This window comes from Choloepus didactylus, chromosome 23, assembly GCF_015220235.1.
Source record: "Choloepus didactylus isolate mChoDid1 chromosome 23, mChoDid1.pri, whole genome shotgun sequence".
NCBI classification, from domain to species: Eukaryota; Metazoa; Chordata; class Mammalia; order Pilosa; family Megalonychidae; genus Choloepus; species Choloepus didactylus.
In genome coordinates this window covers 11707430-11721885 of record NC_051329.1, presented here as the reverse complement: position 1 = coordinate 11721885, position 14456 = coordinate 11707430, and the positions used below count along the sequence as shown (strand labels likewise).

The following is a 14456-nucleotide window of genomic DNA, read 5'->3' as shown; positions in this document are numbered from 1 at the left end:
TACACTCTAGCCTTTTCAGATAGTCCTTCTTTAAACCTGCAGGATCACAAGTAATCTGTTTAATTTTCTTGTGTCCGTCCGTCTTTAATTTCTCCAGATACTGCAGGCAAACAGCTCGCCGAGGTGTCCCATGGGGGTTTAAAAGCCGCATCGAATGCAGTTGAATTAGCGCCCGTGGCGCAATCCCGCGGCCTGAAATGAACCCTGCGAGGCTGTGTATCAGAGGGTATGTTGTTGACTATTGGCCTATTTTCCTACTGGGCAGATTATTCAGACATATGGAAATGGGGGCAGAGCTGACTAACTGAGGCTGTGCAAACAGATTGGCTTTTCTAGAAAGGGTTCTTGTTTGGGACAGGCAACAACTTGGAGCTTAAAAGGGTGGCCTTCTGTCTTTTGATCCTCATGGCATAGACCCACACCCATAAAATGTTCTTCCCTGAGATTTTCTTTTATTTTGCCAAAATTTCTGTTTAGAATTCTTGTGTCTGTTCTACAACATTTCATCTGTATATATGTATTAAACTAAAATTAAATCACATGTGGTCAATGTTACCTTCACTTCCTTGTTTATGGGAGTTTTCAACAGATGTTATGAGTAGTTTGGGTGGACAAGAAACCTGGTTCTTGAAGTCTTCTTGTCCTCAGAATGGATTATTATATGAATTTTTGTAGGTCTTTTGTTTGGTGTCTTATGATGCACATATGCCTGGTGTTTTGATTCAGTATTTAGAAATAAAACTAAGACATGACCTGTCTTTTTCTGGAGGAGAGTGATTTTTATTTGGGTTGGCGTGGGGTAGTGGTTATATTATACCAGTGTTTTGAGAATCTTTGTATAAAACAGAAACTGTCTTAGATGCAGAAAAACATGGAGTACTATCCCTTCCAGAATGGCACTAACCAAATTTTGACTGATAAAGCATAACAAAATTTCCAGTTGAATTGAAAGTTATGACTGCCAAGAGAAGGTCTGTATGGTGGTAGGAGCAGCTGGGCATTATTCATTAGCAATATTAGTAAAAAAGAGATGTGAAGGAATATACATGACTCAGGGATAAGAAGGAAGAAAAATAGTGTTTTTAAAAGGCTGATATTCTGCTTGGTAACCAAGACCTTTAAAATTAGATTCATAATCTTTTACTTAATTTTAGTGTTTGTTTGTTTGTTTGTTTGTTTTGTTCTGCTTGGGCTGGCAAGGTTTGCTTACATTACCTGACCTGTGAAAATATTTATACCACGGTGATGTCTTTCCTTCCCAGACCTCAGAATATATTATTCAAGCTTACAAATATGGTGCATTTGAGAAGATCCCAGAGTTTATCGCTTTTAGGAACAGGCTGAATAATTCTCTTCATTTTGCACAAGTCCGTATTGAACGGATGTTGTTAGACCTTCTACTTGAAGCAAATATGTAAGTATTGCACAAGAGCTACAAATGAAGTAAACAGATCAGATGCTGAGAGCTATCAGTGGGCCCATGAGTGTCATTAGCAAGATAAGGAAAAAATGAGAAAAAAATAGAGAAGCGGGGGGAGAGTAGAGAAGAATGGGGAAGGAACCTGGTGCATATCATGGGGAATGGTAGAGTACTGCCAGCACCACCTCAGGTTCCAGACATGCCAACTAAGCCATGGTTGTCACCCATGGGTCCATATTGAATTTGCGGTTTCAATATGTGTTCCCTCTCCTACAGACATGGAATTTCAGGAATTAATGCTGATGCACTTTTTTTTAGATGGGTTGCTAGGAACCCTCCTGTTGCTGTGTAGCATGCCATCTACATGCTGTGCTTGTTTCTGTTTCACCTTATGTGAGACTGACTTCTGCTCTCCCTTGCTTTCTAATAAAATGAAGTCCTGATTGATAGGTTTTCACGGCTGTTTCACTATTGAAGTTATACGTAAATAAATTTCTATATCACAGATCAGCCAGCTTAGCAGAAAGTATAAAGTCAATGAATCTTAGGCCAGAAGAAGATGATATTCCCTGGGAAGACTTGCAAGACAATAGAGACTTAAATGTTTTCTTCAGCTGGGATCCAAAAGACAGGTAACTGAAATTTAACCCAAGACAGTTTATTTTTAAAGAATCACAATGATTTTAATGTTTTAAAACTCTTTATTTTACATAAGCATAATAATATGTTTGTTGAAGGGATCAGAAAATATAGATAAGCCAAAGGGGGAAAAAAAATCTAACCCCTGTGCTGGGAAATACACACGTAAATATCCTTTATATATATATATAAAGGACTCTTGATCAATATGAAAAACATAGCCCCCCCCTCCAAAAAAAATTGGTCAAAGGGCTTAACAGGAAGTTCAAAGATATGTACCTTCATCAATATTAATACTTTTTTAAACCTACTGGATAAAGACAGAAAAGATTAATACTTGTCAAGATTGTGGGGAAGATTGTTATTGTGCATTTATGTGGGGATAAAACAGCATATAAACCTTACTATATGGAATTTTGATGATACATCTATCAAGATGGAAAATGTTATATACCATTAATTGTAGCAGTTCCACTTCTAGGAAAGTGGAATCTAAGGTAATAAATGCACAAGTCTACAAAGATTTATATATGAGGTAGTGCTGAAAGTACTGTGTTTTGGGAGTACTTAGGACCATTTTCAGTGATTCACTAAAAGAACTCATCTTCATAGTTGCACTCAGAGCTAAGGTTTACTACAGCGGAAGGATACATGACAAGATCAGCAAAAGAATAAGACATATGGAGTCTTGAAGGCTCCATGCACAGGCTTGTGATGTTTGTTCCCTCCTGTAAGGGGACACACAGAATGTGCTCCTTTCTCCAGCAGTGAAAAATGCACTGATGTGTGCAATGTTTCTGCCCAGAGAAGCCCATTAGCAACTCAGTTCTCAGGGTGTTTATTGGCTGGTTTTGTAGGCACGCTCTGTCTAGCATCTACCAAAATTCCAGTCTCCCAAAGGGAAAACAGGTGTTCACCATAAACCACATGGTTTATATAGTCTAAGCACAGTGACCCATTCTTATCATTTAGTGAATGGTTGGAGTTCCACATCCTCAGACATTGGCAAGGGCCAACCTTATAAGCAGGTCTTTCTAAAGATAATAGCTTTAGGCCTACTGTAACTCTTCTTCGTAAACTGTCATTAAAAGATGTTTGCAAAATTGTATGAATACTGTGAACCCATTTTATTTGTTTAAAAATTATTAAATTTTTTTTACTTACATTTTTGTACATTGTGTTGCAAGAGCCTGAAAAGATCTATACCAAGCTTGTTAGTGTTGTTGGGTTTTCAGTTACCGGAGTATTTCTGCCTTCTATTTGCTCTTCTGTCATTTGAATTTTTTGCATTATATATTACTTTTATCACTGGGGGAAGAAGCCTCATTTAAGTAGAAAATGACCTGTGGGTAAGTTGTCACTCCAATTTTATGGATAATGAAACAGGGATTTGGACCTTTTTGGTTTGTCAGGATCATTCAGCTAGTAAATGAAAGGTGTCTTGCATGGTTAATGCAAACATTGGAAGGATTTGAAGGGAACAGATGGAATTAATGGACCCTTTGGGGGATGTTTCTGTTTAAGGGATGTTTCTGAAGAACATAAGAAACTTTCCCTGGAGGAGGAGACCATGTGGTTAAGAATCCGTTCCTTAACATTGAGGCTGATCAGTGGACTTCCAAGTCTTAACCACCCTGTAGAGCCAAAGAACTCGGGGAAGACCACTGAGAATGGTGTATCCTCCCGGATTGATACTCTTCGTTTACTCCTTCAGCAGCTGGAAGTGGCCCTTGATACCGGAAAGCAATTTATTGAGAAGGAAATTCAGGTATTACCATTAAGTATTTATAATCAAAGCTACAATAATTATATTTATGACAGTCTTTAAAAATAAGTGTATGAGGTAGGTGAGTAGTAAAGAATAGTATATTGCCCCAGTTTATAGTGTCAATAGGAAAATGACAAATATTGTAGAATCCTGACGTAATTGCAGAGGCTTCCTCAATGTCCAAATTGGATATTGAAGAAAACCAAAATAGTTTTCTGTGATGGTAAATTTTTATTACCTATCAACAAATTAATAAGTTGCTCCTGTTTTCATCATAATGATTTATTTATTAGTTTGCTCATCATTAATGACTCGTGACTGACTCTCTGAACAGGTTTCTGTCCAGCAGTTGGATACCTTGTTTTTTATTTTGTATGACTTTAGACAATTTAAAGGACATAACTTTTTTTCCTTTCTTCCCCAGTATCCTTTCCTTGGTCCTGTACCTACCAGAATGGCTGGATTCTTTAATTCTGGCTGTTCACAATGCCAGACCTGCTCTTTTTATCTTGTTAGTGATATTTATGAGCTGGATACCAATGGCTTAGGTAAGTGTTCACTTGTATTAGTGCTTTGACTGGGATTTTGTTCTTGAAAACTTAGTTAATGCAGTAAAATACTTATAACCTCACACATTTAGAAAAATTTGGGGGAGGTTGGAAGCTTTTCTCGAAATACCTGGTTTGATGTAAATGAAGGTACATTCATGAACAGGTTACAAAGTAATGTTATAGAAGCTTGAGTCCTTTCCGTATTTCAAATCACTTGTTAGGTCCAACAGTTGAAGAAATCTTTGATTTGTTGAGATATTGTTGGATTTTAGATGGAATGCTTTCCTTAAAAATGAAGCCCTAAACTTTGTGGAGAAGAAATTTCTCTACCAAGTGAGAATTACAAATATCCCACAGACTATGTTTTATTTATCATAAAGTTGACAGAGCCTGTCAGTGAGGGTATTTGATGCACGTAGAAGTCTCCTAGAGAATTTTAGGCAGTACATTTGATACAAAGTTTATTGATGTCTTTCCTTTTCTTTTCCTTTTCCTTTCCTTTCCTTTCTTTTCATCTTTCTCTGTCTCAGTTTCTATCAATAATGGAATTTAAATGGTCTCAAGAGAAAAGAAGTCTTTGCTTAGGAATTTTTGCAGGTGTTGATCTTGCTCCTTTATCTTATAAAAAAATGTATTGAAAACTTTTTGTTTTTATTTTTCAATTTTAGAGGATACAGTAGAGATCCAAGAGCGAATAGAGAAGAGTCTTAAGTCTTTACTAGAACAATTAAAAGGTAAGTGTTTTTGTTGTGAATTTGGTCCTTCTCCCCTGACTGGCAGTAACTCAATATTTAATGGAAATTTGTGAGAGGATTTGAAAATAATAATGCCTACTTTTGGTATTTTTAAAGAATTGTTTTTAATTTTTAAAAGTTATTATTACAAAAGTAGTAGATGTCTGTTATAAAACAGTATGCCAAATAGGTATGGTCTTTCCGCCTTTCCTAGTCTTTTCCTCTCCGAGGTAACTACTGTTAAAACTTTGGAGTCTATCTTTCTAGATGCCACCTACATAATCTATATGTGTTTCTGAAAAAATGTAGCAGTGATATATATTTATTAACATATGTAAAGGCGTAATACATTCATTCCAGATTTTTATTTTTATGTTATCTTGGACACCTTACCATGTCAATTATATGTACCTCATTTGTTTTAAGGACTACATAATATTCCATAGTATTGTATCAGTGTACTACATTGAGTACATAGTATATTAAATACTTGAATTATTTCTCATATTTCTAACAATGCTGAAATGAATATCTTGGGACATAGTTGTTTAATCTTCATAATGAAGTTCTTAGAAGTGGAATTGTTTGCTAAAACGGTACACACATACATTTTTTAAATCTCTAAGCATCTTTATTTTCAGAAGTCCAAATTGCTTTTTTATTTTGTTGCCCAAATTAAGAATGTCTAATAAAAAATAAAAATTACAAGTATAAAATATGGTATCTCTTAGGAAAATGCAGTTTGGTCTTTCAGTCCATATTGGCATCATGAGTTCTTTTCTAGATTACTTTCTGGAGTCTTAATTTTATTGTGCATTTGGCCTATTTGTGGAAAGGCAAAGCTGGTATCTAGAGCACAGAAAATGTAATTCATCATGCCATCTTTCATTTTTTGATGACAGTAGAGCAGAAATCATGTAACTTTTTTAAGAGCTGAAAATAGATACCCATTCGTTTTTGGTTCATTGTAGAAAGTGGGGAAAAAAAAAAGCTCTCTGGATTACATGCTTAAATATGCTTATTTGGTTGTATATGTTCTTAAAAAAAATTAGTGTTGGAATACAAACTGAATTAAAACCATAAAATATTTTTCTGTTTTTTAGATATCTTCATTAAATGTAAAGGGGACCTCTTAGAAGTTAAAGATGGTAACTTGAAAACACATCCTGTTCTTTTAGAAAATCTAGTCTTCTTTGTTGAGGTATGTTTTTGTTTTTTTCCTGAAAAACTCAGTTTTCCTTTATTGTATGCAAGATTCACTTTACAAAATGAACAATTAATAGGTACCTTATAACTGTAATTTAACTCCCGGTCCTGCCTTTTGATAATTGAAAAGCAGTTTAAATAATTTCTGAATCATCTCTGTTGAAGAATACTGGGAAGATTTCATTCATATTGCTCAAGTAAAACTTCTTAAAATGTGTTTTACCCATTTCCAAGATTCACTCCAAATCTACCTCTTTTTTCTTTTCTTTCTTCTTTCTGACACAACTCTTTATTATGTAGTTTTAATTTAATTCCTCCAGCTTTTTTCATTTGTTATTGTTCTTGTTTGCTAATTACTGAGATTATGCATTATGAAGGTGAGTCCAGGATCTGCTGTAGCAAAACTCCCTTCTTTCATCTAGTGAAAAGAAGAAAAAGATAGTGAACACTCAGAATCCAGTGTTCTTCCCTCCTTTTTTTTTTTTTCTGTCTTTCCCATCTCATTTGTTTACCTGTACTAATCTGTTAAACTTCCCGAAGGCAGTATACTGTGTTTCAGTGAGTGTCATGTTGTAAATGCCCAAGAGATACTTAATGAGTAAATGCATGAGTAATAATTGCATTTATCTATATGCCTACAGTGTAGTATAGGAAAAGACCAGTAAACAGCTAACTAAATACAAAGCAGGCTATGTGCTAACCAGCTGGGGAGATATCTCTACATTTATATAAGCTAAGGTTTGCAGCTGAGATGGTGTCTTACCTAGCTGGAGAAGTAGGTGGGAGGGTTACATGTTGTAAAGGACTTTTGGATTCCATGCTTAGATGTTTTTGGACTTTTCACTCTGTGAAAAGCATATTTATGGGTCCCCACTTCTTATAAAGCAACCTGAGGTGGGGTGGACTATGGATTTAGAGCTGGTAGAGCCAGAAGAAAGGATAAAGAGTTAGGATCCTGGAGAATTCTGAGTAAGAGGTGATGAAGACCTGGATCAGCGCTGTGATTATAGAAATGGAATAGGGGAAGATGGATTCAAAGGAGCAATTGAATAGATTTATATAGAGCACCCACAAATTAGAGTTTCTTTATTTAATACATTGCCTTAACTGTTCATGGTAGATATCTCTAGTTCAACCCTCATTGATGAATTTACAATTTTTCCCCTTTCAGACTATTTCTATTATCCTTTGGGTGTCCAGTTACTGTGAGAGTGTCCTGCGGCCATACAAATTAAATTTACAGAAAAAGAAAAAGAAGAAAAAAGAAACCAGCATCATCATGGTAATAACAGAAAAACACAAATACCAATCTGATTCCATGCTGCTTTTTCTTTTCACTGTTTTCCTGCATGTTATAAGAGTTCATAAGATCCTAGATGCATTATTTTTCTCCTTTTTTATAATTTTTTTCTCCTTTTTTTTTATTTTTGAAGAAATTACACATCTACAGAAAAATTGAAAGACTAGTATAATGACACCCATAAATATCCTTACAGAAAACTACAGACTTAGCTACAATAATATTACCTATTAAATGCCATATTCACATTTTTCATTATGCCAATAAAGTCCTTTATAGCCTTTTTCAAATACTTAAGAATCCTACCAAGAATCTAGCATGGCTTTTAGATATCATACCTCTTACCCTCCTTTAATCTAAAACACGTCCTCAGCTTTTCTTTTTGTCTTTTTTGTTGAAGAATGTAGGTTGTTGTTTTGTGTTTTTTTTTTTTTGGTAAAATGTCCCACAGTCTGGATTTGGCTCATTGTTTCTTTAGATTGAGGTCAAATAGAGATACTTTTGTGTTCTTTTTAGTGAATGACTTCAGGAGCCGTTAATGTTGGTATGACCCATTATTGGTGATGTTAGATTTAATTATTTGATTAAGAAAGTGTGTACCATATTTGTTCATTGTAAAGGTACCTTTTTCCCCTCTAGTTAGTAAGTAATCTGTGGGATGATGTTTTTGAAAATATGAATATCCTTTTCCCAAGGAAAAACCACCCAGTGGTTTTTAACATCCATTGTTAGTGTAACTTACCTGAATCACCTTTTACATTGATGGTTCCAAAATGGTGGTTTTTAAAATTCTGTCAGTCTTTCATCATTTATTAGCTGACATTATTCTGTAAAATAGAGCTTTTCTACCTACATTCATTCCTATACATACATAACATACACACACACACATGTACGTACATTCGTATATCACAATTATGTAAATATATTTTTAATATACTTGAATATCATTATGGACTCAGTTTTTTAAAAATTCAGTTTATTATAATCCATTTCATCATTTTCTTTTGGGTGCTTAAATTATCACAGTAACGGGATTTGAGTAATGGGAGCACGTCAAGCTGGTTTCTGTCCTTAGATGTGTCTTCATCGGTTTTTGAGCTTTTACTTTCTGAAACAGCAGAAATGCTCCAAGGACTTTGTACTTACCCTGCCCCAAACCTGAGATGAGACATTTTGTCAAGGAATCCTGGTTTCTTTTATAGGGAATGGTATTTCAAAATCACAATCTGGTGACTGGGTGTGCTCATTGTTACTGCGGTTGCAGTAAGTAGAGAGCTCCGACTGTTACTTATACACACTTGCTTTTTTTTTTAATCTCCCAGCATCACAATCACTTCATTGTGATTTCTGCAATGCCCACCCTCTAGGAGCATGAGCTCCTTCTGTATACCTGTGAGGGCTGGGCCATGGGGAGGAGCGTACAGCTGCAGTGCTGGGAAGACAGGGTTTGGGGACATTCTCCTCAGCTTACAGAAAAGCATATGAGAAGGGCATGGGGTACAAAAGGGTACTTAATCCTCCATTACTGCTTAAGTGCTCTCAAACCCCGCCTCACATGCCTGTTTGGGGCTAGGAGACAGACCATAGACCATCTCTTAATGGCTGGAGGCTGAGCTCGAAGGCCTTCATTTTGCCACAGATGAGAAAAGGACTTGCTGTTTTAAGCCATGATGTTCTCATCTTTATACACACATACTTTTTTTTTAATCCATTTTTATTGAGATATATTCACATACCATGCAGTCATAACAAAGCGTACATTCACTTGTTCACAATACCATTATATAGTTGTGCATTCATCACCAAAATTAATTTTTCAACATTTTCATTACCACACACACAAAAATAATAAGAATAAAAATTAAAGTGAAAAAGAACAATTAAAGTAAAAAGGACACTGGGTGCCCTTTTTTTTTTTTTTTTGCCCCCATTTTTCTACTCATTCATCCATAGGCACACATACTTTTTAAAGTAACAAGTACTCATTGAAACCCCCAATTTCAATACAACATTACAGTGTTCTTCTTTCCACTCCTTCCCTCATTCCATATTTGTAGCTTCCTTTTTTATAGAAGGACACTTCTGGTTCCCGAAAGCATGAATATATTTATTCATTTGCAATAAATACTAAATAGTTTTGGAATTAATACGTCAGTTCTGCTGATTCCAATAACAACCCCATTAAATAAAGTTGAAATTTCTTGCAGGTCTTTTTAATAGAATTTATTTTTTAACTTTTTATTTTGAAATAATTTCAAACTTATAGGACAGTTTCAAAAATAATAAACCCCATACAGACAACTCCAAAGATACCCAGATCACCAGTTTTAACACTGTCATCTTTTCCATATTACTCTATCTATCATCTTGTCTGTCATCCATCTGTCCATGTCAGAACAGAATGCATACATCATACTCCTTGAACACATCATACTTCCTTGTACATTTCCTATGAACAGTGATATTTATTTATGTAATCACCCTAAATACAGCTACCAAGTTCAAGAAATTTAACATTAATATAATATGTATATTCCAATTTTTTCTTATGTCCTAATAATGTCCTTTTGAGCTCTTTATCCTCCATTCTTAGATCTCATCCAGGATCATGTATTACATTTAATTATTCTCTCTAGTTTCTCTTTTTTTTTTGTAATTGTGAAACATATACACAACATAAGTCTTCCCATCCCAACCCCTCGCAAGCATTGGAATTAATCACATTCACAATGCTGCATTATCCTCACCACCATCCATCACTTGACTGCAAACAGAAACCGTGCCCTCACTTCACATTAACTCTCCCTGGCCCCTTCCCCCACTGCTGGTAACCTTTCTGTCTCTATGAATTTGCATGTTCTCTGATATTTTCTTTCTGGTTACCATGGGGCTTAAATTTAATATCATAAATCTGTAACAATCTTGTTTGCTTTGATTCCAACTTGATTTCAATAGCTTACTTGAACTATGTTTTTTACCCCTCTGCCCCCCCCCCACATTTATGTAGTTCTTCTCACAAATTACGTATTTATATATTATGAGTCCAAAACCACTGATTTCTCATTATACTTTATGCACTTATCTTTTAGATCCTGTGGGAAGTAAAAAGTGGAGTTACAAATCAAAAATACAGATTTACCACATCATTATTGTTTTATCATATTTTTTATTGTAGACTATAACTTATATACATAGGAGTGATATGTATATAAGTTATAGTGTAATTCCAAGTGCAATTTAACAAGAAGAGAGCAAATTTCAAAGAATATTATGGGTTACAGTTCCACAGTTTCATTTATTTCCTTATGAAATATAACATATATGCAAAAAGGTAATATCTTTCAAAGTATGATTTAACAAGTAGATGTATAGGAAATTTCCAAAGTTATGAGTTACAGTACCATAGTTTCAGTTATTTACTTATTGTGAAATATAAAAAATATATAAAAAGATAACAGCTTTCAAATTACAATTTAACAAGTAGCTATAGAACAAATTTCAAAGGATGCTATGGGTTACAGTTCTACCATTTCATTTCTTTCCTTCTAGCTATCTAATACCCTAGCAACTAAGGAAAAGAAAATTATATAAAGATTCAGTATTCATAATGCTTTGTTAGATTCCATCTTGTCTGTTGCTATCCCTTCCTCTAGTTGATTCACTTTCACAATCTTCAGGGATGTCTAGGCAGTAACCACCCTAACCTGTTGATGTTGAAAAGGGGTGTCTAGTTTATGAGCAAAGGAGACAAATCTAGTTGATATTCTGGGTTTTGGGACTTAGCTAGTACAGGAACTCTCTGAAGGATTTCAGTGTCTGAAGAATAAACTTAGTGAGTGAAACTTGTATAGATTCTCAAATAGGGATCTGGGTATTCTTGAAGTTTTCGGGACTACTGTTGACTTGGGCTTATTATTTTGTGGTCATTTGGCGTATCTAGGTGAAGCTTGCATAGGAGTAATCTCCAGACAGCCTCCTGACTCTATTAGAATTCTTTTAGCCACTAAAACCTTATTTTGTTGCCTTTCTTTTCTCCTTTTGGGTCAAAAAGGCATTCTCAGTCCCTTGATGCCAGGGTCAGGCTCATTCCTGGAATCCATGTCCCACATCACCAGGAAGGCTCATTCATCTTGGGGGTCCTGTCCCACATCGGGGTAGGATGATGAATTTATTTGCAGAGTTGAGCTTAGAGAGAGAAAGTCCACGTATTGAGCAACCTAAACAGGTCTCTCGAGGAGATGACTTCTAGGCATATCATTATTTTTGTACCAGAGATATTTATTTCTTCATGTGGATTCTGTCAGTTGTCTAGTGTCCTTTCCTTTCAACCTGCAGAACTCCCTTTAGCATTTCTTATAGAGTTGGTCTAGTGGTTATGAAATACCTGTTTTTGTTTATCTGGGAATGTCTTAATTCCTCCCTCATTTTTGAAAGACAGCTTTTCCAGATATAGAATTATTGGTTGGCAGCTTTTAGTTTCAGCACTTTAAATATGTGTTCCCACTGCCTTCTTGCTTCCGTGGTTTCTGATGAGAAATTGACAGTTGATCTTACTGAGGTTCCCTCGCATTGTCATGTTGCTTGTCTCTTGCAGCTTTTGGAATTCTCTTTTCATCTTTGGCATTCAGCAGTTTGATTATAACATGGTATGGTGTGGGTCTATTTGAGTTTATTCTGTTTGGAGATCTGGATGTGTATATATATGCCTTTCATTAAATTTGAGGTGTTTTCATCCATTATTTCTTTGAATATTCTCTCTGCCCCTTTCTTTCTTCTCCTTTTGGGATTCCCACAGTGCATTAGTATCCTTAATGGTGTTCCACAGGTTCTGCAGGCTCTGTTCACTTTTCTTCCTTTTTTTCTTCTTTCTGCTCTTCAGATTGGGTGATTTCAATTCATTTATCTTTTCTGCCAGCTCCAATCTGCTGTTAATCCGCTCTAGGGAATTTGAAATTTCTGTTACTGTGACCTTCAGCTCTGTTTGGTTCCTTTCATAATTTCCATCTCAATGGATTTTTCTCTTTGTTTTAATCTGTCATTTTCCTGATTTTCTTCAGTTCTTTGTCCATGTTTTCCTTTAGCTCATTGAGCATATTTAGGACCATTTTCTTAAAGTCTTTATCTGCAATGTCCCAAGTCTGGTCCTCCTCATTGATGGTTTCTTATGCTTTAAACTTCGCCTTTGCCTGGGCCATCCTTCCTGTTTTTTTGTAACCTTTTATTGAAACCCGGCTATTTTGATATTTTAAAGTTATATGGCTGGAATTTAGACTCTGAGGCGGCTGTTCCTTAAGCTGGTATCCAGCTAGTGTTAAGACAGAGCTTTCCTCGAATGCCAGGGGCTAACAAAAAAAAAAAAAAAAGAGGGAAAAAAAACATCTTTCCCAGTCTTTGTAGATTCACCTGTGTGAGTGCTCTTCTTGAGAGCTTATCCATATGCTGAATTTATAGAATAGCTCCAGGTCAAAGTGTGGGGTTCTCCTTGGTCCTTTTTGTGTATGGGTCTTGTCTTGAACATGCTTCTGTGGTCCTAGGAATTCCCCCATTTACATGGACACAAATGCCCCTCTTCCCTAGGAAACAGTTTCCTCACGGGCCTGGGCACTGCATTATATCATCCTATACCCAGCAATCCCTTGCCCTAGGCAGCCACTTGCCTGCTCTCATACAACATTCTGTAGGAAAGCTCTGGTAACTGCCTTCTCCACACAGGGCAAATTCTGGGTCATCAAGTCCTTTAGGCCCCCACATACAGATTAGGCCAAACATACATGCTCCCAGTTTGTGCATAGGGGTTACTCTGCTCCCTCCAGGACCAGAACCAGGGATCCATATTGGGAGTGTGGGCTGGCTCCTTACTGAGCTGGTGAGGGAATCAAAGATGGGCCAGCCAGAGAACCAGGAGATATTACTGCTTTTAAGTGTTTTTTTTTTTGTTGTTGTTGTTGTTATTGATTCGTTGTTTGCCCTGTTATTTGCAATACTTAATTGTTTTCTGGAACTTAGAGGAAGATTTTTCTGCCAATTCTTGCTGGTTATTCAAACCTTCTGTGGGGAGATGGAGCCTTGAAACTTTTTACTCCACCATCAATATCAAGGCCTATGTTTCAGTTTGCTAAACCTGCCACAATGCAATATACTAGAAATGGGTTGGCTTTTACAACAGGGATTTATTAGTTTACAAATTTACAGTTCTAAAGACATGAAAATATCCCAGTTCAGGCATCAACATGATGATGCTTTTCTGAAGAAAGGCTGCTGGCATCTGGGGTTCCTCTGTCAGATAGCAGGGCACATGGCAGTTGTCTGTGGGTCCTTTGCTCGTGGGTTTCATTACTTTCAGCTCCTGGTTCCATGGCCGCCTCTCTAAGCTTTTATGGGTCCTCTCTTAGTGTCTCTAGGGCTTTTTTCTCTCTAAACTCTCTCCAGACTTCTTTGGGTGTTTCTTTCTCAACTCTGTGTCATTTATCTTCTCATAAAGGACTCCAGTAAAAGGATTAAGACCCATCTTGAATGGTGTGGGTCACATCTCAGCTTGAAATAACTTAACCAAAAGGTCCCACCCACAACAAATTCACCCGCAGGAATGGATTAAAAGAATGCGGCCTTTTCTGGGATACATAGCAGCTTCAAATCAGCACATGTCTACCACTTGGTTTTTTAATGTAAACTTCATAATGTAGACTTCATAAAGTCGTGAAGTTGCCCTTCATTGCTCTTTTTCAGAGTTTCCTTGGCTGTTGTCAACCATTAGTTTTTCTATTTGAACTCTGAATTGTCAGTTTCTGTTTTTGACGTTATAGGAAATCTCAAGGACATAACAAGGAAAGTAAAG

The 14456-nt window shown here is 36.1% G+C and overlaps 1 protein-coding gene across 1 annotated transcript in view; it reads left to right on the top strand.

Annotated features, from left to right (window-relative positions):
• NAA25 (N-alpha-acetyltransferase 25, NatB auxiliary subunit) overlaps positions 1 to 14456 on the top strand; it is a 75736-nt gene that overhangs the window by 55184 nt on the left and 6096 nt on the right. The window contains exons 16-22 of the mRNA XM_037816633.1: positions 1263 to 1414; positions 1927 to 2052; positions 3584 to 3827; positions 4252 to 4375; positions 5047 to 5112; positions 6216 to 6313; positions 7490 to 7600. Coding sequence (XP_037672561.1) covers positions 1263 to 1414; positions 1927 to 2052; positions 3584 to 3827; positions 4252 to 4375; positions 5047 to 5112; positions 6216 to 6313; positions 7490 to 7600 — 921 coding nt within the window. The remainder of the gene's footprint in view (positions 1 to 1262; positions 1415 to 1926; positions 2053 to 3583; positions 3828 to 4251; positions 4376 to 5046; positions 5113 to 6215; positions 6314 to 7489; positions 7601 to 14456) is intronic.